This window comes from Dama dama, chromosome 11, assembly GCF_033118175.1.
Source record: "Dama dama isolate Ldn47 chromosome 11, ASM3311817v1, whole genome shotgun sequence".
Taxonomy (NCBI): Eukaryota; Metazoa; Chordata; class Mammalia; order Artiodactyla; family Cervidae; genus Dama; species Dama dama.
Genome location: NC_083691.1, coordinates 30,557,132 through 30,584,205, shown reverse-complemented (window position 1 = coordinate 30,584,205; position 27,074 = coordinate 30,557,132). Strand labels below are relative to the sequence as shown.

Sequence of the window (27,074 nt, the reverse complement as noted above, 5' to 3'; positions counted from 1 at the left end):
GTAGCCTGGGAGATTTGTGGTTGTCCCAGTCAGTTCACAAGTAATTATTGAGCCCCTACAACGAGGCCGGAGATGTTAGTATCTGCAGTAAAAGATTTACTGTGTTAGCACTCTCTAAAAAATAAAAGTAGCAGCTCTAATGAGGTGGACAAACCTAGCAGAGTGAAGTAAATCAGAAAGAGAAAGAAAAATATAGAAAGAAAAATATAACATTGTATATTAATGTATACATATGAAATATAGAATGATGGTACTGATGAATCTATCTACAGGGAAGCAGTGGAGATATAGACAACAGACTTTTGGAAGCTGGGGGAGAAGGTGGGATGATTTGAGAGAGTAGCATTGAAACAGAGAGATTACCATATGTAAAATAGATAGCCAGTGGGAATTTGTATATGACACAGGGAACTCAAAGCTGGTGCTCTGTGCCAACCTAGGCGGTGGAATGGGGGAGGGAGATGGGAGGGAGGTTTAAGAGGAAGGAAACATATATGTACCTATGGCTGATTCATGTTGTTGATGTATGGCAGAAACCATCACAGTATAGTAAAGTAATTATCCTCCAATTAAAAATAAAATGTTTTAAAAATAGCAACAACTGTGAGTCCCTTTTACTGACATTTTCAGATGTTTTGTTTTTCCCCTCTTGTATTATTTCCATTGCTGATTTAGGAAAAAAGTGATCGATGATTGTGTTACTTAATTGTTTTCATTACTATCGAGGTATAATTGAATCGATAAATTTACATATAACCTGTCAAAAGCTTTGGAGTTTGGGTATATTGTTACGAGTAATTTCACATGGTCAGAAAGATTTTTTGGAGGGTAAAAATTTTAGTATTTATTTTTCCCCAGAAAGAAATTATATCTGGAAATTCTCAGGGAAAATCCATTTTGGTTACGTGGCATTAGGGAATTAATATACTTACCTATGTGTATACTTTGGATGTTGTTGTGTTTGTGAAAGAGGATTTCTGGATTTCTCCATAACACTCTGTGTATGCTGGGGATACTCTTGTGTTTGTGTACATGGCTACACATCTGTGTTTTGCTATAGCACTTTTTTTTTTTCCTTGGAGTTGTAAACAAATTGAATTATCCTGGCCCAAACTGTGTCACATTTACTGAAATTATTGAAGTTTTTAGCAATGAAAATATCAGAAAAGGAACTTGGGTGTTTTAATTTTCAAGAAATGTTGATTTGTATTAAACTCATTGTTCAGAAACTCTAGTATAGCTGTGTTTCTTAACAGGCTGATTTTATATGCTTGTAAAGAAATTGGGCTTTTTATTTCTTGAATCCTAAATCTTCAAACCTCAGGCAGTGCCTTATTTTCACAGAGATGCTCAAAATGTAATAAGTGACACATATGGAATAAAGTAATCAATAATGGAGACATAGTATTATTTGAACTTTTTTTTTTGATATCATGGTTTAAGGAATTAAACTTATTTAAATAGTACTTTTTAATTTTTATAAAAATTGAGAATAAATTAGCCCCCAAGATTTTTCTTTTACTTATGTCTTATAATTTTAGTACATTCATAATATTGTAAAGTGACCAAGACAAATTCTGGAAATTTATTGATGACACAAATTTGTTTTTCTCATGTAGCCCCTTTTAGGAAAGTGAAAACTGTACTGGCTTGGAGCTTTCTGCTTCATGCACCTTTGCATTTATAATTAGTCTAGTTTTCAGGTTTTAAAGTGGCTTGTTATAGGCTGTATATTCTTAATTTTTTAAAGATACAGTTAATTTTCATGCACTGAATATTTTAATTTGGTATCTGGTGTACTGATTTGAAATTTAGTTTTTGAACTAAGGACTCAAATACAAGTGCAGTTTATATTGTTAGTGCTTCCTTCATAGATACTTCTAATCTCAATGGCCCAATTTTTGCCTTTCATATCATCAATACTCGGAGAAAAGAGTTTGTGTTTTTTTTCAAATAAGGAAATTAAAAAAAAACAGTTATATACAGGACTATGATGTCTGGGAGAGGAAGAGGCCAGAAGTTTATTGTTTAAAGAATCAAAATGAACATTCACATACACTGGTGTTCGTTCATTTATTTGTGCAAGAGTGCTGGTCATGTCAGAGGTATTTTGAAACGGTTGGTTCAGTAATTTGGCCTACTGTCTTTTTTTCTCTATAACAGTTTTTCTGTTTTCTACTACACCTTGCACATCCACCAATCCAAGACACCCTGTAGGTGAGTATTTTTCTAGTTATCAAATGGCATCACTTGTTCCCAAGACAGTTGCCGCTTCACTAAAACTAGGCTTTATTTTTCTCCTATGAAATATTTAATTAATTGATTTCACAGAGTGTATCTTATTCCACCGGGCTTCCCTTGTGACTCAGTGGTAAAGAATCCGCCTGCCAATGCAGGACACCTGGTTTTGATCCCTGGGTCGGGAAGATCCCCTGGAGAAGGAAATGGCAACCTACTCCAGTATTGTTGCCTGGGAAATCCCATGGACAAAGGAGCCTGGAGGGCTTCAGTCCATGGGGTCACAAAAGAGTCAGACATGGCTTAGTGACTAAACAACCAACACAACTATCTTATTCTACAGCTTCTAAAATTACCTGCAAACTGCTGAAGAGCTGACTTTACATTTAAACACACACACACACAATATGATTAAACTTTTTAATCAGTTTTTAAATACTATCCTCAGAGTCTATTCTTTTTGAAATTTCATTTCAAAAACAGGAGAATTAGGATAGGTTGACTATTTAAAGAAAATACAAAAGTTTATTTTAACATTCAGAGTTAAAATGGAATAAGGAGTTAAGGAAATTTGTTTTAGTAGCATTTTAAAATTTTTCTGGAAATTAAGGATGTTTTTCCTTTAAAAGTTTGCATGTAATTAGATTAATTCTTGATTCATGTAATTATATATTCATGGACAAGAAAGTCTGAGCCTTTTTATTTTTTTATATTTATCTTAGACTTTTTTCCTGATTATTTTTTCCCCTCTAGGTTTTCAAATATAATTTCAAAAAGTTCTAATAAAGATGCTTTCCTAAAGTCTTTGGAAATAAAAAGGGTAATGAAGTATCATTATCTTATTCAGTGTTCTAATTTTGAGAGGTTTGGATGAGAAAAGGAAAGAAATAGAAATATCCCTCAACTCTTTTACAGTTGGTGATACTTATATATGTAGTTCAACCTTGCAGATATGTTTGAAACTCCTACATTACTGCACTGTTTAACTTATGGTTCTGGAAAATTATTTATTATCATTTAAACTGTTGCTTTGCCCGTACACTCGGGTCTTTGCTAGCAGGTAGATGTTCTCAGTCCATATATTAATAAAAAATCTAACCTACAAATACTAGAATTAGCAAGGCAAATTTCGTATTTAAAAAAAGGCATGTTTTCTCATCTTTCCCTGGGCATGTGGTAACCTGCACGGCTAAATTAGGTAGGTAGTTTTGTGAGGTTTCTTAGTAAGCTGTAGAGTTTGTTAGTCTTTTTCATATAATCACCTTTTTCTTCCTGCTGGCTTTCCCTTGTTTTATCAGCAACAGCCGTTGGTCACTGTCTTCTACATACCATGCCTGATTTGGGTGGCATGTAGTAAAATTAAAAACATTTTTTTGGAATCAAATACCTCTCTTGCCTTTGTGCTCCTGTGTGGTTCCTTCCTTTTGCCAACATTTATGCTTGTTTTTCTCTTGTGAATCTTCTACATGAACTTTGGAAAATAATAATCCTTGGATTTCAAGATCCAGGATAAGAGGGTGTGTGTTTGCAGAAAAGATCAAAATTTGAAGGTCCTGAAGGAGTTGTACTGTACAACTGTTCTGGATTGGTGGATATGCAAATGTTAAAAGAAGGGAAGGAACAAATATTACTTTTGATGTGAGTGATCATAACATCTACATTTCCAATTAGGGGGAAATTTTTATTTTAGCGTCTTTCATCTGGCTTATTATTAAATTGGCAGTACTGCCAATTTTATTTTACACAGGAGATTTAAAACTATATAAAATATAATATTTGAAAAATTCATGCAAGTGGTAGGCTTACTCATTAAAGAAAAATAATCCTTTTGAATCTTAGAAATGTTTTGATAATCATTTGAACTATTTGATTCTCATTTCTGTATCTTGCACATTACATAGGCTGATTGAAATGTGTTTAAGAGAAAATAGAGAATTTTAGAAGTAGAATTCTTATATTGAAGAGAGAGAGACAGGTTTATTTTTTTCTGGCTGCACCGCATGGCATGTGGATCTTAGTCCCCAACCAGGGATCAAACCTGTGCCCTGAATTTGAAGCATGAAATCTTAACCACTGGACAGCCAGGGAAGTCCCTGATAGTCAGATTTTTAACTTACTCTTACACTTGTTAAAGGTACTGAAGAGATGTCATATTAACCTGTAAGAATTTATTGATGGACTATTGAGTTGTTGTTGACTTTTATGGAAAACGGCAGTAGTTCTGTCTGGCAACTTATTAATTGCCAGCCTGGTCTTTATTTGCATGTGTTGACAGACTGTGACTGAAGCTATGGTTAAGGCTCTTTTTAACACCTGGGGAAACTTTATTTTCTACTTTCTGAAGTGGGAGTGTCTCATAGTTTTTGCTAATTTATTTATTGCTTTTTAGAGATTAAAGGTGTTTTGTGACTATTTTATAGAAGATTGAATTAAGGTAATGGGAGGTAAACAAGTGGTTCAGCTGAATAGTTCATTAATTTTAAGCTTTAGGGTGGCATATCTTGGTTAAAATATTTAATCCGTATGTTGAGTGATTTTAGGCAGTGTGCATGAACATGTAAACTATGTCTTCTTTTTCTTCTTTGTGCTTCCTGATAATCACTCTTACGTAGGTGACATATAGGTTGCATGCTTATCTCTTTAATTGCAGCATTATAGTGGTGTTTTACTTTATGTGATAGAGAGATGGAGCAATATGATACCTTTACACTATTAATACATACTGAGTAGGAAGAGTAACAAAAAATTCTCCTTTTCTTAGGTGGGATAAGGGTAGATAGAAGTTAAATGTATGGTGTGTGCATTATGTCTTGAACAACTTAAATATTGAGGCTGACAGTGATAGTAACAGGCCTGACACATTTAATGTATTGGGAAGTTACTGTGTAGACTTTAGAATAATTTCTATTTGAATTTTTAATGCCAGTTCTTTCCTTAATTAGATTTTTCGTGAAGCTCGAAGAACAGTACCTAGTATTGTTTACATGCCTCACATTGGTGATTGGTGGGAAGCTGTCAGTGAAACTGTGAGAGCAACTTTTCTGACTCTGCTACAAGATATACCGTCATTTTCACCCATATTTCTGTTGTCTACCTCTGAAACCATGTACAGTGAACTGCCTGAAGAGGTAAGAACTGACTAAATATTTATGTTTTCTTGTGGTTTTAAAATAGTTTTCCTTGTAATCTGACATATTTTAGTTACCATAAAATCAATACTGTCAAGGTTCGTGCCTTGGTTGTACCAAATATTAGCCATGTGACTTGTTAATTAACTTTTTAAGTTTCGGTTTGTTATTTTTTGATATATATTTTGATATATTCCTCAGTGTTGTTATGAATTATGAGATAATTCATGCTTAGGCTGGACTATGATGTATATAGTAACCACTAAGAACACCTTAGCTGTATCGTCATCAGTGCCATTATAATGATCCTTCTCTTTCTTACCGTCTGTTAGATTATTTGGTGGGATTTGACCTTTCCTCTCTTTCATTGGTAGCATCATGTTGTGCATATTTTTAAAACCTGATATTTTGCATTTGAATTCAAATCCAACTCAATAGTAAAGAATAAGGTAAAAATCACAGTTGTTTCAGGAAAAAATGAGATCAACTTGTGAATGAAATTGCTTTTTAAGAAGTTATTTTAACATTCTGAGCATACCAGGTTTTGAGATAATCTCTTTTAGAAGTGCTTAGAAATATTTTGCCCAAGCAACACAGTTCTTATAAAAGCTTTATATGTTTCAAATTTTATAGTCTGAATCTTGATTATATAGAATTTTATGATTCAGATTTTTTTACCAAGTTCTTTTGTTCTGTTTCAGCTCTTTTTATATATCTTGCTAAAGTGAATTTGTACAACTTACTGCTCTTGTAAGAAAAGTATATTAAATGTAGAATATTTCTCTTTTTTTTATTCAGAGTCTGATATTATTGAGACCATTAATCAGAATTTTTTTTTCTTTAATCACAGGGAGTGGTAAAGTTTAGTGGAAAGATGTGTGCAGTAATAGTCAGAAAAATACACTTGTTGGTGTGACATAATATATGTGAATTTATTTTGGAAACTACAGAGCTCCAAAATGTTTGGTATTATATTAGTATTATAAAGTAGGAATGCTTTTGAAATGATTTAGGAGAATGGACTGAACCTGGACATAACTGAACGTAGGAGCTGCATCTTAAAATTTGATCCTCTCAACTAGTTTTATTATTATAATTTTATAAAAATTAAAAAAATTAGAATAATTAAGCATTCTAGGCAGAAATATATACTTGCCTGAAGTGACCCTATATTGTTCAAAAATTTGTAAATAAAAGTATTACTAAACCTATCTTTGTGATACAGCAGTTTTAATTTTGCATATTCTTATTTGCATATGTGATTTTATTGTTAGTTTAGTTTTATAAAAGCTAACATTGCATCATATACATTTTCAGTGTTGCTATATTGTTATACTTTTTTTGTGAATTCCAATATCCTTGATTAATAGCTAAAATACTAGAAATTTACTAGCATTGAATCCTAAAATTTCAGCACCCACCCTCCCATCTTCTGTATTCTTCACCCTTATTATACCAAATAGTTACTAAAGGTATCAAGGATAGTCACTGTGGGACAGAGTGACACACTTATTAGTGGGGTGAAGATTATGGAGATTTTGTTAGATTACTAGTTACAATATATATTTTATATTAATTTATATTAGAAAAGCCTCCTCTGCCCCAAGCCTTTCATTTTAATTTCAGCTTTGCATTAGTATATTGTTCTGTTTTGGTCACAGACAAAGATAGTAGTGAATAATACTTAGTGTGTATTGATAAATATTTGGTTAATAAATAAAAAGCATAGAGAGTTGCCAACTGAGTGATTAGGTGAGCAAGGTGCCAGATTGATGGAAGAAGAACTGAAGTACACGGTGGGTAGCAAAAAACTAAGTGATTCTAAAAGAAAGAAATGGCCAGTTACTATCGTTTATTTAAGAAAATTCAGTGGTAAATTAAAATAACAGTAAGATACAGATTAAAAAAGAAGGGTTTCATAAACTCTCTTTAGGATAGTTCATAGTAATAGATTTAAATAAAAAACATTCATTTAAGTTCAGCAATGCCATTTATAGATAAGTAGTTTTTCATAGATAAACAAAAAAGATAGAACACAAACAGCACAAAAAGTATCATAACCTTTCTTCATGGACAGAGGATTTAGGAACAAACACAAAGATACAGCACAGACAACACAAAAGATACAAGAGTATTTTTCATAGCTTTTCTTCATAGATTGGAAACTAAATATTCTATAGTAGGGGATTGGTTAGGTCATAGTAGATTCCTTCCATGAAATACAGTGAGACCATTAAAAATATTGATGTAGAAAACATTTAATGTCATGGAAAGATGCTTGACTATATTGCTAAAAATGATAGGCATTGTATCAGTATGTATGGCATTATCTGGGTTTATATAGAAATAATTATGTATTATATAGTCATATATATAAATAAAACTATGTAGCTATTAATAATAGTAATTATCACTGGGTCGTCAGATTTTAGTTGTTTTTGTTATCTGTTTTCTAAATCTTCTGTAATAAATGCTACTTACTGTTCTCATCAGGAAATAAACTCATTCAGAGATGAAAAGGTTCTCTACTCAATTTTTAAAAACAAAGCAAAACAAAAAAGAATTAGTCATCATGGGACTAATAGGGATACAAAAATGTTTTCTTTCTGTGGGACAAAGTGACAATTTCATCCTTTAGAGCCCTTTTAAAATTCTCTTGTAAATGTGTCTTTGTATCTTTTGCTCTTTTCTAAGTCCAGAGTTCAGTTCAGTCGCTCAGTCGTGTCTGACTCTTTGTGATCCCATGAACCGCAGCACGCCAGGCCTCCCTGTCCATCACCAACTCCCTGAGTTTACCCAGACTCATGTCCATTGAATTGGTGATGCCATCCAGCCGTCTCATCCTCTGTTGTGCCCTTCTCCTCCTGTGCTCAATCTTTCCCAGCATCAGGGTCCTTTCAAATGAATCAACTCTTCGCATCAGGTGGCCAAAGTATTGTAGTTTCAGCTTCAACATCAGTCCTTCCAATGAACACCCAGGACTTATCTCCTTTAGGGTGGACTGGTTGGATCTCCTTGCAGTCCAAGGGACTCTGAAGGGTCTTCTCCAACACCACAGTTCAAAAGGATCAATTCTTCTGTGCTCAACTTTCTTTGTAGTCCAACTCTCACATCCATACATGACTACTGGAAAAACCATAGCCTTGACTAGACGGACTTTATTTTTCATTCTATCTTAAATATTGTATGTGAATGTGTTTCATAGTAGAAATAGTAATATTAGTAGAATAATATGTTTAAGTAAATATGCATGTACCGGAGGGAATATTTTCAAATTTTTTTTTTTACTGATGAGGCATTTCATTACCCCCCAAAATTGGAAATCATTGTTCTAGATGGACTGTTATCAAATTGTGATCCATGGACCCCTGTGGGCCCCATAAGACTTTCAGAGATTTGTCACATTCCTCTTTTTTTTTCCCAAGCTGTGTATCTTATATTATTTTGTTTATTTTGGCTGTGCTGAGCCTTTGTTGCTGCGCTGGGTTTTTCCTAGTTGCAGGGAGTGAGGGTACTCTTGATGGGAAGCATGGGCTCTCAGCACGATGGACTTCGGTCGCTGTGGCCCATGCGTCAGTGGTTGTGGTTCCTGGGCTCCGAAGCACAGTCGCAGTGGTTATGGTGTGCGGGCTTAGTTGCTTTGCATCATGTGAGATCTTCCCAAACCAGGGATGGAACCCATGTCTCCTGAATTGGCAGATGGATTCTCTATGACTGAGCCACCTGGGAAGTCCTGTATCTTCTTCTTCTTCTTTTTTTTTTTATTAGTTGGAGGCTAATTACTTCACAACATTTCACTGGGTTTTGTCATACATTGATATGAATCAGCCATAGATTTACACGTATTCCCCATCCCGATCCCCCCTCCCACCTCCCTCTCCACCCGATTCCTCTGGGTCTTCCCAGTGCACCAGGCCGGAGCACTTGTCTCATGCATCCCACCTGGGCTGGTGATCTGTTTCACCATAGATAGTATACATGCTGTTCTTTTGAAATATCCCACTCTCACCTTCTCCCACAGAGTTCAAAAGTCTGTTCTGTATTTCTGTGTCTCTTTTTCTGTTTTGCATATAGGGTTATCGTTACCATCTTTCTAAATTCCATATATATGTGTTAGTATGCTGTAATGTTCTTTATCTTTCTGGCTTACTTCACTCTGTATAAGGGGCTCCAGCTTCATCCATCTCATTAGGACTGGTTCAAATGAATTCTTTTTAACGGCTGAGTAATATTCCATGGTGTATATGTACCACAGCTTCCTTATCCATTCCTCTGCTGATGGGCATCTAGGTTGCTTCCATGTCCTGGCTATTATAAACAGTGCTGTGATGAACATTGGGGTGCACGTGTCTCTTTCAGTTCTGGTTTCCTCAGTGTGTATGCCCAGAAGTGGTATTGCTGGGTCATATGGCAGTTCTATTTCCAGTTTTTTAAGAAATCTCCACACTGTTTTCCATAGCGGTTGTACTAGTTTGCATTCCCACCAACAGTGTAAGAGGGTTCCCTTTTCTCCACACCCTCTCCAGCATTTATTGCTTGTAGACTTTTGGATAGCAGCCACCCTGACTGGCGTGTAATGGTACCTCATTGTGGTTTTGATTTGCATTTCTCTAATAATGAGTGATGTTGAGCATCTTTTCATGTGTTTGTTAGCCATCTGTATGTCTTCTTTGGAGAACTGTCTGTTTAGTTCTTTGGCCCATTTTTTGATTGGGTCATTTATTTTTCTGGAATTGAGTTGCAGGAGTTGCTTGTATATTTTTGAGATTAATCCTTTGTCTGTTTCTTCATTTGCTATTATTTTCTCCCAATCTGAGGGCTGTCTTTTCACCTTACTTATAGTTTCCTTTGTAGTGCAAAAGCTTTTAAGTTTCATTAGGTCCCATTTGTTTAGTTTTGCTTTTATTTCCAATATTCTGGGAGGTGGGTCATAGAGGATCTTGCTGTGATTTATGTCGGAGAGTGTTTTGCCTATGTTCTCCTCTAGGAGTTTTATAGTTTCTGGTCTTAGATTTAGATCTTTAATCCATTTTGAGTTTATTTTTGTGTATGGTGTTAGAAAGTGTTCTAGTTTCATTCTTTTACAAGTGGTTGACCAGTTTTCCCAGCACCACTTGTTAAAGAGGTTGTCTTTTTTCCATTGTATATGCTTGCCTCCTTTGTCAAAGATAAGGTGTCCATAGGTTCGTGGATTTATCTCTGGGCTTTCTATTCTGTTCCATTGATCTATATTTCTATCTTTGTGCCAGTACCATACTGTCTTGATGACTGTGGCTTTGTAGTCTGAGTCTGAAGTCAGGCAGGTTGATTCCTCCAGTTCCATTCTTCTTTCTCAAGATTACTTTGGCTATTCGAGGTTTTTTGTATTTCCATACAAATTGTGAAATTCTTTGGTCTAGTTCTGTGAAAAATACCGTTGGTAGCTTGATAGGAATTGCATTGAATCTGTAGATTGCTTTGAGTAGAATAGCCATTTTGACAATATTGATTCTTCCAATCCATGAACACGGTATGTTTCTCCATCTGTTTGTGTCCTCTTTGATTTCTTTCATCAGTGTTTTATAGTTCTCTATGTATAGGTCTTTTGTTTCTTTAGGTAGATATACTCCTAAGTATTTTATTCTTTTTGTTGCAATGGTGAATGGTATTGTTTCCTTAATTTCTCTGTTTTTTCATTGTTAGTATATAGGAATGCAAGGGATTTCTGTGTGTTAATTTTATATCCTGCAACTTTACTATATTCATTGATTAGCTCTAGTAATTTTCTGGTAGAGTCTTTAGGGTTTTCTATGTAGAGGATCATGTCATCTGCAAACAGTGAGAGTTTGACGTCTTCTTTTCCTATCTGGATTCCTTTTACTTCTTTTTCTGCTCTGATTGCTGTGGCCAAAACTTCCAACACTATGTTGAATAGTAGTGGTGAGAGTGGGCACCCTTGTCTTGTTCCTGATTTTAGGGGAAATGCTTTCAATTTTTCACCATTGAGGGTGATGCTTGCTGTGGGTTTGTCATATATAGCTTTTATTATGTTGAGGTATGTTCCTTCTATTCCTGCTTTTTGGAGAGTTTTAATCATAAATGGGTGTTGAATTTTGTCAAAGGCTTTCTCTGCATCTATTGAGATAATCATATGGTTTTTATCTTTCAATTTGTTAATGTGGTGTATTACATTGATTGATTTGCAGATATTAAAGAATCCTTGCATTCCTGGGATAAAGCCCACTTGGTCATGGTGTATGAGTTTTTTAATATGTTGTTGGATTCTGTTTGCTAGAATTTTGTTAAGGATTTTTGCATCTATGTTCATCAGTGATATTGGCCTGTAGTTTTCTTTTTTTGTGGCATCTTTGTCTGGTTTTAGAATTAGGGTGATGGTGGCCTCATAGAATGAGTTTGGAAGCTTACCTTCATCTGCAATTTTCTGGAAGAGTTTGAGTAAGGTAGGTGTTAGCTCTTCTCTAAATTTTTGGTAGAATTCAGCTGTGAAGCCATCTGGTCCTGGGCTTTTGTTTGCTGGAAGATTTTTGATTACAGTTTTGATTTCCTTGCTTGTGATGGGTCTGTTAAGATCTTCTATTTCTTCCTGGTTCAGTTTTGGAAAGTTATACTTTTCTAAGAATTTGTCCATTTCATCCAAGTTGTCCATTTTATTGGCATAGAGCTGCTGGTAGTAGTCTCTTATGATCCTTTGTATTTCAGTGTTGTCTGTTGTGATCTCTCCATTTTCAATTCTAATTTTGTTAATTTGGTTCTTCTCTCTTTGTTTCTTAATGAGTCTTGCTAATGGTTTGTCAATTTTGTTTATTTTTTCAAAAAACCAGCTTTTAGCTTTGTTGATTTTTGCTATGGTCTCTTTAGTTTCTTTTGCATTTATTTCTGTCCTGATTTTTAAGATTTCTTTCCTTCTGCTAACCCTGGGGTTCTTCATTTCTTCCTTCTCTAATTGCGTTAGGTGTAGAGTTAGGTTATTTATTTGGTTTTTTTCTTGTTTCTTGATGTAAGCCTGTAATGCTATGAACCTTCCCCTTAGCACTGCTTTTACAGTGTCCCATAGGTTTTGGGTTGTTGTGTTTTCATTTTCATTCATTTCTATACATATTTTGATTTCTTTTTTGATTTCTTCTATGATTTGTTGGTTATTCAGAAGCGTGTTATTTAGCCTCCATATGTTTGAATTTTTAACAATTTTTTTCCTGTAATTGAGATCTAATCTTACTGCACTGTGGTCAGAAAAGATGATTGGAATGATTTCAATATTTTTGAATTTTCCAAGACCAGATTTATGGCCCAGGATGTGATCTATTCTGGAGAAGGTTCCGTGTGCAGTTGAGAAAAAGGTGAAGTTTATTGTTTTGGGGTGAAATGACCTATAGATATCAATTAGGTCTAGCTGGTCCATTGTGTCATTTAAGGTTTGTTTCCTTGTTAATTTTCTGTTTAGTTGATCTATCCATAGTTGTGAGTGGGGTATTAAAGTCTCCCACTATTATTGTGTTACTATTAATTTCCTCTTTCATACTCGTTAGTGTTTGCCGTACATACTGCGGTGCTCCTATGTTGGGTGCATATATATTTATAATTGTTATATCTTCTTCTTGGATTGATCCTTTGATCATTATGTAGTGTCCTTCTTTGTCTCTTTTCACATCCTTTATTTGAAAGTCTATTTTATCTGATATGAGTATTGCGACTCCTGCTTTCTTTTGGTCTCCGTTTGCATGAAATATTTTTTTCCAGCCCTTCACTTTTAGTCTGTATGTGTCTCTTGCTTTGAGGTGGGTCTCTTGTAGACAGCATATATAGGGGTCTTGTTTTTGTATCCATTCAGCCAATCTTTGTCTTTTGGTTGGGGCATTCAACCCATTTACATTTAGGGTAATTATTGATAGGTGTGGTCCCGTTGCCATTTACTTTGTTGTTTTGGGTTCACGTTTATACAACCTTTCTGCATTTCCTGTCTAGAGAAGATCCTTTAGCATTTGAAGAGCTGGTTTGGTGGTGCTGAATTCTCTCAGCTTTTGCTTATCTGTAAAGGTTTTGAATTCTCCTTCATATCTGAATGAGATCCTTGCTGGATACAGTAATCTAGGTTGTAGGTTATTCTCTTTCATTACTTTCAGTACGTCCTGCCATTCCCTTCTGGCCTGGAGGGTTTCTATTGATAGATCAGCTGTTATCCTTATGGGAATCCCTTTGTGTGTTATTTGTTGTTTCTCCCTTGCTGCTTTTAATATTTGTTCTTTGTGTTTGATCTTTGTTAATTTGATTAATATGTGTCTTGGGGTGTTTCGCCTTGGGTTTATCCTGTTTGGGACTCTCTGGGCTTCTTGGACTTGGGTGGCTACTTCCTTCCCCATTTTAGGGAAGTTTTCAGCTATTATCTCCTCGAGTATTTTCTCATGGCCTTTCTTTTTGTCTTCTTCTTCTGGAACTCCTATGATTCGAATGTTGGGGCGTTTCACATTGTCCCAGAGGTCCCTGAGGTTGTCCTCATTTCTTTTGATCCTTTTTTCTTTTTTCCTCTCTGCTTCATTTATTTCCACCATTTTATCTTCTACCTCACTTATCCTATCTTCTGCTTCCGTTATTCTACTCTTGGTTCCCTCCAAAGTGTTTTTGATCTCATTCATTGCATTATTCATTTTTAATTGACTCTTTTTTATTTCTTCTAGGTCTTTATTAAACGTTTCTTGTATCTTTTCAATCTTTGTTTCCAGGCTATTTATCTGTAACTCCATTTTGTTTTCAAGATTTTGGATCATTTTTATTATCATTATTCTAAATTCTTTTTCAGGTAGATTCCCTCTCTCCTCCTCTTTTGTTTGACTTGGTGGGCATTTTTCATGTTCCTTTACCTGTTGGGTATTTCTTTGCCTTTTCATCTTGTTTAGATTGCTGTGTCTGAAGTGGGCTTTCTGTATTCTGGAGGTCTGTGGTTCCTTTTTATTGTGGAGGATTTACCCAGTGGGTGGGGTTAGACGATTGGCTTGTCAAGGTTTCCTGGTTAGGGAAGCTTGCGTCAGTGTTCTGGTGCGTGGAACTTGATTTCTTCTCTTTGGAGAGCAATGGAGTGCCCAGTAATGAGTTTTGAGATGGGTCTATGTGTTTGGTGTGACCTTGGGCAGCCTGTATGTTGATGTTCAGGGCTATGTTCCTGCGTTGCTGGAGAATTTGCATGGTATGTCTTGCTCTAAAACTTATTGGCTCTTGGGTGGTGGTTGGTTTCAGTGTAGGTACGGAGGCTTTTGGACAGTCACTTATTACTTAAAGTTCCATGTAGTCAGGAGTTTTCTGGTGTTCTCAGGTTTTGGGCTTAAGTCTCCTGCCTCTGGATTTCAGTTTTATTCTTCCTGTAGTCTCAGGACTTCTCCAACTATACAGCACTGATAAGAAAACTTCTAGGTTAATGGCGAAAAGATTCTCCCCCGTTAGGGACACCCAGAGAGGTTCACAGAGTTACATGAAGAAGAGGAGAGGGAGGAGGGAGATAGAGATGAGCAGGAGGAGAAAAAGGGGGACTCAAGAGGAGAGAGACAGATCTACGCAGCTGTCTGTTCCCAGAGTGTTCTCCGTAGCCCAGTCACCTACAAAGATTCACAGAATTGGATTGGGAAGAGAAGGGGAAAGGAGGAAATAGAGGTGTTCTGAGGTAGAAAACAGAGAGTCAAGATTGGGAGAGAATAATCTTCGGTTTAAAAATAGGGCTTCTCTTCTTTTTTTTTTTTTTGTAAGGTTATAGTGTATTGAAAATGAAAATTAAGGAGTAGTAGAGGAGTATTAGAGGACTTTAAAAGAAATAAGAGAAAAAGAAAAATAGAAAATAGAAGAGAAAAAGGAAAGAAAAAAAAAAGAAGAAAAAAGAAGAAAAAAAAAGAGAAAAAAAAAAAAAGGAAAAAAAAAATTTTTTTTTTTCCCTAATTAAAAAAATTGTAAAACTCTATGGAAATGAAAGTTAAGGAGTAATGGGGGAGTAATAGGGTATTTTAAAGGAAAATAAAAGAGAAAAAAGAAAAAAGAAAAAAAAGAAAAAAGTAAAATTATAGATATAAATTTAGGAGTTTCTCTGGAGCTGTTGCGGTCAGTGTGGGTTCAGCTCAGTTTCAGATAGCTCCTCGTTCCAGCTTACACTTCTCGATATCTACAGGCCCCTTCCGGTGTAGTCGGTGTTTTCTAGAGGGATTTTAATCTGTTGCACCAGTCCCTTCTGAGGCAGTTCCCTTTGTTTATTTGGCTTCTGTTTGCCAGTCTCTTCAGAGCCTCATTTCCGCCCTGACATAGGCGGGCGGAGGTGGACTCTTATTCAGGTAGCTAGTTCCGTCGCTCCGCGGGGAGGGGCTTGCGCCGCGGGGATGGGCTGGGGCTGCCAGGAGGGGCTGACGCTGCTCTCTCCGTCTGCGCTGCTCAGGCTCCCGGCTGTTCTATATGGAGCGCGCCCTGCGCTGCGCGAGGTTCCAGCCCTAGGGTGTTCCACAAAAGCGCGGAACGAAAAGCTGCGCCTGCTCTCTGTGCCTTCCCCGTCAGAGCGGTCCAGGCAGCCAGGGGCTTGGTGGGCGCACTCTCCCCAGGTGTGGCACGCCCACTCCCTTCCACGGACCCAGTTTCAGTTTCCTCTGGGGCCAGTCGGGTGCTTGCGCCTTCCGCCCTCCGCGTCCCCAGCCCCAGTCCCCGCCCGTGCCGGTCGGGTGCCTGCGCCCTGTGTCTCGCAGCGACCTTCCCCTCCCCCCTGCCTTCTGCCTCCGGCGGGGCTGGGCCGGTCTGCAGCCTGCGAGCTCTTCTCTGGATTTTCTCGGTCTCTTTGTTCTGCGAACTGCCGGCAGTGTGTTCGGGCCGGTTAATTTACACTCTCTCTTTTGGTCTCCCACAGTTCAAGTTGGCAACTCACAGAAGCTCCCTCCGATTGTCCTCAGGGCACTCAGGCCCGGACCCTACCCCAAGCAATGCCGCCTAAGATTCCCTTCCCGGGACGGATCTCCGTCCTTAGCTCTTTTGTCTCACTTTTTATCTTTTATATTTTGTCCTACCTCCTTTCGAAGACAATGGGCTGCTTTTCTGGGCGCCTGATGACCTCAGCTAGCAATCAGAAGTTGTTTTGCGAAGTTTGCTCTGCGTTCAGTTATTCTTTTGATGAATTTGTAGGAGAGAAAGTGGTCTCCCCGTCCTACTCCTCCGCCATCTTGGCTCCTCCTCCCTGTATCTTCTTGAATATGGGTTTTCTTAATGTATACCAATCACAGCAACATTATTGTAGCAGATTGAATGCAGAAGCAGAAAATGAGAATCCAGTTGTCTTTCATTAAGCCACACATTAAAGAGATTTGAAGAAATGTAAAATAGTGTCACTCTTCTCACTTAATTTTATTTTACATATGTAATATTTTATATTTTGAAAAAATATGTCTTTCAAAAGAGTGTTTTGTTGTTCAGTCACTAAATCATGTCCGACTTTGCAAACCTATGGACCACAGCACATCAGGCTTCCCTGTCCTCCACTATATCCTGGAGTTTGCTAAAGTTCATGTCCATTGAGTCAATAATGATATTCAACAGAATATGTGTTTTTAAGTTTATCTTATTGAAGTATCGTTGATTTACAGTGTTAATTTCTACTGTGTAGCAAAGTGATTCAGTTTTACATACATTCATATTCTCTTCTATTATTCATTTTATATGTAATAGTTTGTATCTGTTAGTCCTAAACTCCCAATATAACCCTCCCCCTTGGCAACCACAAGTCTGTTCTCTAGGTCTGGGATTCTGTTTCTGTTTCATAAATAAGTTCATCAGCAGAATATATTTTAGTGTTGACATGTAATAGGTTTTAAATGAATATATTATTTGGAAGGTTCTTAGTTTTAATTTTTAGTACATAGATATTGGCCAATATAACCCAGATAAAGAAAAGCTCTTTTGGGTTCTGGAGTAATTTTTAAGAGTAATGAAGTGTGGAGACCAAAACATTTGAGTCTCTAACCGCTACCACAAGCTCTTTGGGAGGAGGGGACTGTCTTACAGTCCTTCACTTCCTGATACACTGGAATTGCTTAGTAAATGTTTGTTACATGGAAAAAGAATTTGACCACTGAATTACCACAAGGGCTTTACATAAGTCCTGCCTAACCTCATTCCTTTTTTTTTTCTTTTTTTGCAAAATTCTAGTGTAAGTAATATACTTCTGTGGACCTTGAAGATTTTTTCTGAGAACAGCTGGAGAATTTCAGTTGAGATATATGAGAATTACAAATTATTTCTATTTAGGAGAATTAGGAAAAAAGAGTCTAAGGTTGAACAAAGAAAAGAAAAGAGATTTTTAAACAAGGAAGCAGATAGAAGTAGTTGGCAGTTCTTAAAATGTTATGATATGACTCAGCATTTTCACGCCTAGGTAAATACTCCAGAGAAATATAAACATACATTCACTCAGAGACTTGTACACCAGTGTTCCTACTAGAATTATTCTTCATAGTGGAAATAACCCAAGTATTCACTAATTGGTGATTAGTGAAGCAAAATGTCATATATACAGAGTGAAATATTATTCAGCAGTAAATGTAGTAAATTGCTGATACATTGTCCAGCATGAGTGAACCTCAATACATTATTCTAAAAGTGAGAGAAGCTAGGCACAGAAGACTACCAGTTCTATGATATGCGATTTCCAGAAGAAATGAAATCTCTAGATGCAGAAACCAAACCAGTGGTTGTCAGCTTGGAGTGAAGTATGGATAGACTTTAGATGGGCACATGGGAACTTTTTAGAGGTAATAGAAATATTTTTTTAGTAAAACTGACTTGGGATGGTTGCACAGCTGAATTAATTTACTAACAATTATGGAACTTAAAGTTTCAGAGGGAAAGTAGAAGGTATGTCTAAGTTTATCTGGGAAAGTCAGAGAAAGCTTCACCCAAAAATCATTGGCTTGAGTGGAGAGTTAAAAAAAAGTTTAGGGAAGAGTAAATAGCATATATAAAAACCATTGTGAACCAGTGTGAAAGAGAACATGATTCTTTCAGGAAGTTAATATGAGTTTCGTCTTGTTGCAGCATGAAGTTTGAGTCTGGGAACATCTGAGTTCTGATCTGAGTTCTCATCTGAGTCTGAGTTAGGAGTGAATTTAAAGAAAAACAGGCTGTTGATAGTGATCAGACAGGCAAATCAGGGGAATTATTGTAGACTTGCTTTTGGTTTGCTTTTATATTCACAAAGTTCAACACAAGGTTGAAAAATGATCAGAAGGAAGAATATTTAAAACTGAAATTAAATGTTTTGCTTTGAACAAAACACTTGAACAAAATCTTGTTATTTCCAGGGTATTGAGTTCTGTTTATTTTTAAAGAACCAGTTAACGTTAGCATTTTCTGCTATGTCTTCTCTGTATATTTGCTGTATCTTCACCTTTGCCCCTTGTAGGGTCTCCTCTGTTTCACTAGCTCTGTTATAACACTTCTGGCATGTTATCATAGTACTTTCTTGTGAGACTTGAGACTTGACAGCAAGAAGTAAGCCTCTTTTCTTCAGGTTTATAACTACAGTGTCTGGCATGATATTTGGCACATAATGGATGTGTTTGCCAGAACTTTCAAGAAAAGTCTTGCATAGCATAGATTGAAGGGTTTAAAGGATTTTTACATGAAGGTAGTCTTCAAAGAAAATATTGGATGGGCACAAGGTGAAATTTTATATTAATTCTTAAAGGATTTGGCTTTGAGTTGAGGTAATTTCCCATCCAAATGCTGAATTCTGATGGCTGTTTTTCATTAATTATCTCTTCTCTGTCTTAGAATTTTAGAGTTAAAAATGGCCTTTACAGCTTATATAATCTAGTCTTCTCTATTTATTCATGTTATGACCTCAGGCCAGTCACATAAACCTTTCCAAGCCTAAGTTTTTTCATCTGTAAAATGAGGGACTTCCATGTACCTCCTTGTTACAAAGATAGGTTAAAATAATTTTTAAGAATTTCTACAATTCGTAGTGACAAACTGAATGGACTATCCAAAGTTTATAAGAAATATATGCCTGAATTTGGGCTAGAATCTGATGTCTTAAATTTTAATCCAGTATTTCCATACTGTCATGTTTGGGACTTCTTTCTGTATTAGTGATCTTTTTCCTTGTTTTATTTGCAGTTTCCAATTTGATGCGGGCTGGGAAACAAAAGCACAAGCTTTACTCATTCAGTACATGCTTATTAAGCATTGCTAGGTACCAGGTATAGTGGTAGGTATAGGAAAATAGATGAATTCTGTTCTTAGGAAGTTTGGTGTCTAGAAGTAGAAAATAGACCTTCTTAAAAAAATCAAATAAAGTGTATAGACAAATGTGAATGATGTAAAGAGGATTTAAACAGCATATTTTAGAAGGGGGACATCTGGGGTCAAAGTCTTTATAGAGTAGGTGAACAAAGGAGAGATGGCAGTCACTAACTGGAAGGAATTGGGATATGAGTATGGCAGGCTTAATTTTGCTTGGGAGTTTTGGATGGAAGGTGATGTCACTGTGGAGCATCCTTTGATGAGATTGAAGGTATAGTTTATCTGCTGTGAAACCAGGATTCCAGAGGATACAGTGGGATAGACTCAGGAGAGGAAGTCAGTGGATAGGAAGCACACAAAAACATCTTAAGAGAAGGCCATGCTGTTCGTATCCTCTTTGCTCTCTATTGTGTTGACAGATTGTAGATAATTACTTTTCAGCTCATGTAACAGCTTTTTGAGATTGTCCCCATCTGACTATTATAATCAACTATCCTTTTTTATATCATAATTTATTAATGAATTGAACTGGATCATTATTTCTTGTTTATTCCATGAGGTTGAACCTCTCAACAGCATAGCCCGAGACTACTTTAATCCTGCATGAATATTCAGTGAACATTGAAAATGGTACCGAAGTTGAAGAAATTATAATTTGGTATAATATATAAGCTTTTAATTCTCTTAATATTTAATGTCTTTGTGTGTGTGTGTGTATGTGTGTAGGTTAAATGTATCTTTAGAATACAGTACGAAGAGGTCTTGTATATTCAAAGGCCTATTGAAGAGGACAGAAGAAAATTTTTCCAAGAACTGATTCTCAATCAGGCCTCAATGGCTCCACCACGAAGGAAACACACTGGTAAAGTTCCTAAAGCCTTTAGGAAAATGCGGGGTGGGGGGGAGTTGGAGTTAAGAAATATCCTTTCTTGGAGTCATTAAAACAAAACAGTTTTTTGTGGAAGACAGTTTTTCAGGTTTTGTTTAACTTTAGATGGACACATGGAAGTGGCCATTGTGTTTAACTGACTTGAGATTGGGAAGTACAGCCTCATCCTTAAAGCTTTTCTAATGGATGACTGTTAATGAAGTAGTCTCCTTATCACTTCAATCCAGATGCTCTAGTAGATTTATCAGACTCAAAAAGTCATAGAAAAAGTCTTTAGTTCTGCTCTGTTTTAGTCATTTTTAGTACTGAGGGCTTGAACTAGCAGGTTGTGAACAACAGGTGTTGTGTTGATTGCTTTCTGGGTCAGGGTTGTTTTGTTGGGCCTGATTAGAACAACTGCCTTTTCTGGTTTATTTTATTTATTAACTGCTTTTTAAAATATTTATTGAGCACCTATTTTGTTAAATATATTATGCTAGGCACTTGGAAGTCTATCATGGCTCTCTTTAAGCATTAGAGATTTTTTGGCCTTAAGAGGGGCCTCAAAATTATTCAGTCCTCTGACTTAAGAAAGGGCTGCATTCTAAGTTCTTCAGTAGTTTCTTTTCCTAATCTTAAAGGTGGTAAAAGATAAGATCCTCTTGATTAATCTGTCTTTCAGTGTCTTTGAAAAAATAGTAGTACTGTTTATTAGAAAAAATTTAAGTCTCTTATCTTTTGTTCTATTTTTTTGTGTTTCTCGTGGCTGTTCTTAAGGGATATTTAAATACATTTCCCATTTCTGCCAACTCCTTACTGTTTCATACTTCTTTGTTTTTCGTTGGTTATATTATTAAATACTTCTTTGTTTTTCAGTGGTTATATTATCCAATACTTTAATAAATCTATGGCCCTTTAGTGGCTCCTTTTCACATTTTTCTCAGTGTTTATAAGATGGACATCTATCAAATTAATATAGCTGTGGGGTTTTCCCCCCAGAAACCTTGGGAAATTCAACATGGAAGTTATACCTTCTGTTTATTGGTTGTTGCCTTCTGCTAATCTAAATAACAGCATTTAAAATATTTTATTATTAAAGTGATTCATTTTAATAAAGTATCTTGCATGTTCCTAGATATATTAAAGTCCTGTAGATCTGAATTTTCTATGTTAAGGATTAACATTATTATTATTTTTTTTTTGAGTTGCTCCTCCTGTTGACTTTCATTTTTCATCTTAGGGGCTATTTAGAAATCAGCAAGAATACTTAGAATTTTAATCCTGAGCTTCAGTGTGATACCAGCAAAATCTTTTAAGGAATTAGAGAGCATTATGATTAGGCAAGTTAATACTTTACCTTCTAAGAAGATGTTTTGTTTGTTTTACAGTATATAGTGAATACCATAGATTTTATATATAAAACTTAAGACTGGGTTTTCCATCTTCTCTATGTCTTTGGGATTTTTTTTTAGTTACTGCTTTGCCCCCCATGCCCTGCAAGTGCCATTTACTATCCTGACTGTGTTGTATTAAGAATATGAGAGTAGGAGACTTGTGTAAAATCAGAAGTGTTTGGGAATGGGAGGGATCAAAGGATTATTACTTGCCTGTTTACTTTCATGCACATAAAGCAACCTTGTTTTGAGAAGCAATCTATTAAAGTTGACTTCAGCAAACCATATACAAGTACTTCACCTGAAGATATTTATGTTGATTTGAAATATTCCTCTTAAAGTTGTATGTAAATAATATCTCAAGATCAAATTATTCAAAATTATATCCTGTGCCCTTTCAAGAAGTCCTGTTGTAAGTTATTTTATAAATAATTCCCTTATGTACTTTTGTTCCCATTTAAATCTTTACCTGCTGGACTTGCATGGTTCATGTATGTTTGGAATTCTCTTCTTAAAAGAACATTTCAAGGGAGTGCCAGAAAAATAATTGAGGTAGGTCATGGACCTGCCATGTTGGAATCCTAACATTTTCTTCTACTTTCTTTAGGTCTTTGTGCAATGGAGGTACTTCCACTTGCATTACCTTCTCCACCTCGTCAGTTATCAGAATCAGAGAAAATTCGGATGGAGGACCAAGAGGAAAATACTTTAAGAGAGTTGCGGTTGTTTCTCAGGGATGTAACCAAGAGGCTGGCGACAGATAAACGCTTTAACATCTTCAGCAAACCGGTGGATATTGAAGAGGTCTTGTTTCAGTAGTGTGCAAACAATGAAGTTGAACTGGCTAAAAGAAAAAAATATTGACATCTTTTTTTGGAAGGAAAAAAAGCAAAGGCATGGATGAATATTACCCCTAGCCTGTAAAATTTTAATCCATGTGATAACTACCAGTGTCATCAGCAAACATCTGGTGACTTTGGGTGAAATTAGTGGCAGTTTGTATATGTCCTCTTAAATAGTACTGATCTTTGCGATCTCTTATTCAATTTAAGAAGAGGATTAAAAAGTTACTTTAGTGAATTGTCCATACTAGACTATTTTTATTCCAGGATAAATCCTGCTTTCAAAAGAATATTGGTATTAATCAGTTAATACCAGTTTCCCAAATTGTGTATATATCTTACTGAAAGAGGTAGCTAAGAAACCTGAAATTTGTCTTTAATTATTTTGGAAATGCCTCTGACTAAGATGCTATATGAAATTAACCACAGCCTATTATTTTTCTCTCTAAGAATTTTCTCTGCTCCCAGTGGAAAATTTCTCACTTTCTATGTGTATTGTTTTGTGTCCTTGTGGGAGCATGGTCTGTGATGATGAGAAAAGAAATTTTCCATTTGGAATCTACTATAATACTGTAGAATACATTTTGTTTTATTTTGTTTTATCCTGGGATAATGTAGTGTGTGGATGAACACGATACAATCTTTACTAGCCTTCTTCTTATAGTTCAGACTCCATGTTTGAACAACTTTGGTGTTTTTGTTTTTAATTTTTTATTCTTTTTTTAAATTTGAATTATGAAGTGGTTCAGAGTTTAATGTTGTGTCCTTGTTGTGAAATCTGTACTCTTGGATCTGAGCAGATTCCTTTGGAACCATTACCTCGTCTATGCCTGGGAGCTAGTGTTATATTTTTTCCTCTTGGAAAGCCTGAATATATCTATTCTCCCACATCTCCCTTTTGGGAATAAGGGGACTGTATAATTTTATTTGTATATTTATCTACAACATATAGTTTTTGCTATTTGATCCTTTCAGCACCACCACAGAGGTCATTATTATGTTTGCAGTTGAAGAAACTGAGGCTCATTGTTAAGTGACATACCAAGAAAAATGTTTCTTAAAATTTGAAGCCCATGTTCTTTATATCACAGCTATCTTCCATCCTTTTCTGCTGGAATGACAAGGCTTGCCTATTTGCTTTTACAATTAATACATACGATTCTATATTTGTGAAACATATATTTTAATCTCATGGTATTTTCAGAAAATCTTAAAACTATAAGCCGCCTTTAAAGGTTGTTAAAAATGTTTATTTCAAATTGGTTTTGGGAACGCTGACACTTAATTGGTAAGGACTTGCCCCCAAATCAGTCTCCCAGGCTGAGGATGAACCAGCTTGGTCTTTGCCCAGGAAAACATTTTCTGTCCAACTAGACCAGATTGTCAGATTTCAGATGCCATTTGTGATAGAATAGAAGTTATATAAATGGTGTTAAGGCAGTAGAAGGGGATAGAAAATGTTAGTCAGTTAAAACTTTCATTTTAGAGTTACGTTTTCTCTTTTTCCTCTTTTTTTTCTTTTCCTCCTCAGTTTCCTTACTTCTTTGTTTGCTTTTAAGGCTGAAAACATAGGAGTCTCTGGGAAGGATAGAGAGGGGAAACTAAAATAGTAACATTTAGATAACCTAAAACATAAAAACTTATATGAATTTGAAATGTCTAAAAACATTGAATTCCAAAGCAAATTGCAGAGAAAAAAAATGTTTAGAAAATAAGCAGTGAATTTAAAATGCTGAAATGTTATGGTCTTTAGTAATATAAATTTTTATAGTGCAAAGGTTTATAAAATGTTTTCCACATGTACACAATATATATCAAGTGTCAGAGCCAAGAATCCAGCTAATACCTTCTGAACTATTGCTTATTAGGTAAAGCTCCACTACTCCCCTGTAAGGAGATTGGCTGGCTTTTTAGCTCCTAGAGTATGAAAAATAAATTAAAACATGCACACATACCTAGCTAAAATTTTAAAAACATAAGTAACATGTGTATATATATATGCTTATGTTATTCTATAGGCATATAGGTGTATTTATACATGGAAATACATATTATATATGCAAATTTAAAAGGCATCTGTGCTATCTACAGTGAAGAAAACTAGCCTTTAATTTCATAGAGCAGAAATTAGCATATTCCCAGAATTTGGTCCTGGACTGATTAAACATTTCTAAGACTGTGTTTATGTCAGAATTAATTACTTGATTTGAGATTTGCATTGGGGAAGACAGTCCAGGCACACACACCTGGGAGATGTTGTAGGTTCAGTTCTAGACCATGGCAGTAAAGTACATATTGCAATAAAGTGAAGTTATATGAATCCTTTGGTTTCCCAGCATATATAAAAGTTATGTTTACACTTTGTAATGGCATTGAAGTGAAGTGACGTGAAAGTCACTCAGTTGTGTCTGACTCTTGGCGATTCCATGGAATTCTCCAGGCCAGAATACTAGAGTGGGTACCCTTTCCCTTCTCCAGGGGATCTTGAAGTGAAGTTGCTCAGTTGTGCCCGACTCTTTGTGGTTCCATGGAATTCTCCAGGCCAGAATACTGGAGTGGGTAGCCTTTCCCTTCTCTAGGGCATCTTCCCAACCCAGGGATCCAACCCAGGTCTCCCACATTGCAGGCAGATTCTTTACCAGCTAAGCCACAAGGGAAGCCCCAGAATACTGGAGTGGGCAGCCTGTTTCTTCTCCAGCCTATCCCTTCTCCAGCCTATCCGACCCAGGAATCGAACCAGGGTCTCTTGTCTTGCAGGCGGATTCTTTATCAACTGAGCTCTCAGGGAAGCCCTAGTAATGGCTTTATGTCTACCAAAAAAAAAAAAATCAATGTACATACCTTAATTAAAAAGTGCTTCAAAAAAAATTCTTCATTGCTAACAAATGCTAACCATCATCTGACAATGCAGGGTTGCCACAAAACTTCAGTTTTAAAAAAATGGAGTATCTGAAAAGTGCAATAAAAGGAAGTGCAATGAAACAAGGTATGCCTGTAGATATATAGGTGGAAGAGCTTTTTAATTGGTCAAGTGATACAAAACATAAAATTTAGTGGGCAGTCATGACTAATATCTCTATTTTGGGTTATCTCCCAGAAAAATCACACAGAGCAAAATTTAGTTTTTGCGTGTAAATTTGCTTATACTTAGGGACAAGGCCAGCAAATCTTCTATTAGTCGTGGAAGCAATACCTACTTTTGTTATATAATTGACTCAAAATGTTTGTAATGACTCCAAAGGAGTAGAAAACTCTTTCCATGAAATGATTCACCTTGGAAAACTGAAAAAGAAAAAATGTTTTTGTTTAAAGATTTTAAAGAGATCTACCCAAGAACTTCTCTAATAATATGAAAAAAATCTGTTTCTTTTTATTTTCCTTTAAAATTTTTTTGCTTAGGTAACATTTATTGATGCTTATTGGGTACTTTTACCCATACATTTTCTTCTCAGGTATATCCAAAGGATTTAAAAAAAAGCTGACACAGTTGGTTTCATATTTCGAGATGAGAAACTCTTCAGAGTTCATTAAATATGACTTGAAACTGAAGCTTTTCATGGAAAGTATGACATAGTATCTTTAGTGGCATAAATTGCTCTATAATTTTATCGTTATATGTAATTATTTCCTAGATATCTAGATTTAGTTTTAAAATAACTTTGATTTTTGTTTTGTATTTTTATGAGTAGATGATATGAAATATCAGAAGTAATTTTCATTAAAATACCATGTTTGTTTTAGGTTTCAGATTATCTTGAAGTAATCAAGGAACCAATGGACTTATCAACAGTAATAACTAAAATTGATAAGCATAATTACCTGACTGCTAAGGATTTCCTAAAAGATATTGACCTCATCTGTAGCAATGCTTTGGAGTACAACCCAGATAAGGATCCAGGAGGTAAGAATGCACTGGGCAAGGATGACTTTGGTGATCAAAGAGAAGATAGTTTAAAATATAAATAAAACCTTCCCATATTTCAGATAGGAAAGTTGGTCTTAATGACATATTAGAAATTTCTTGTTGAAGAACTAAGTATATGCTTAAATATTAAATTTAATTATTAAATTCATTTGTTAAATTACTAAAAAATATATTTAAATTAGAGGATTTTATTATTCTTTAAAATAATTTTTATCAAAGTATAGTTGATTTACAGTGTTGTGTTTAATTTCTGTTGTACAGCAAAATGACTCAGTTGTATATGGATATATTCTTCTTCATATTATTTTTCGTTATGGTTTACCACAGGATATTGAGTATAGTTCCCTGTGTTGTACAGTAGGACCTTATTTTTTATCCACCCTGTATATGATAGTTTATATTTGCTAATTCATTTATTAAATTATT

At 35.6% G+C, this 27,074-nt stretch overlaps 1 protein-coding gene across 3 annotated transcripts in view; it reads left to right on the top strand.

The window, feature by feature from the left end:
- ATAD2B (ATPase family AAA domain containing 2B) overlaps positions 1 to 27,074 on the top strand; it is a 134,673-nt gene that overhangs the window by 86,868 nt on the left and 20,731 nt on the right. For 2 of the 3 annotated variants that reach the window (XM_061154890.1, XM_061154888.1), the window contains exons 19-22: positions 5,181 to 5,366; positions 20,346 to 20,481; positions 22,489 to 22,685; positions 26,465 to 26,624. In XM_061154890.1, coding sequence (XP_061010873.1) covers positions 5,181 to 5,366; positions 20,346 to 20,481; positions 22,489 to 22,685; positions 26,465 to 26,624 — 679 coding nt within the window. The remainder of the gene's footprint in view (positions 1 to 5,180; positions 5,367 to 20,345; positions 20,482 to 22,488; positions 22,686 to 26,464; positions 26,625 to 27,074) is intronic. The other variant, XM_061154889.1, reaches the window with a different exon arrangement.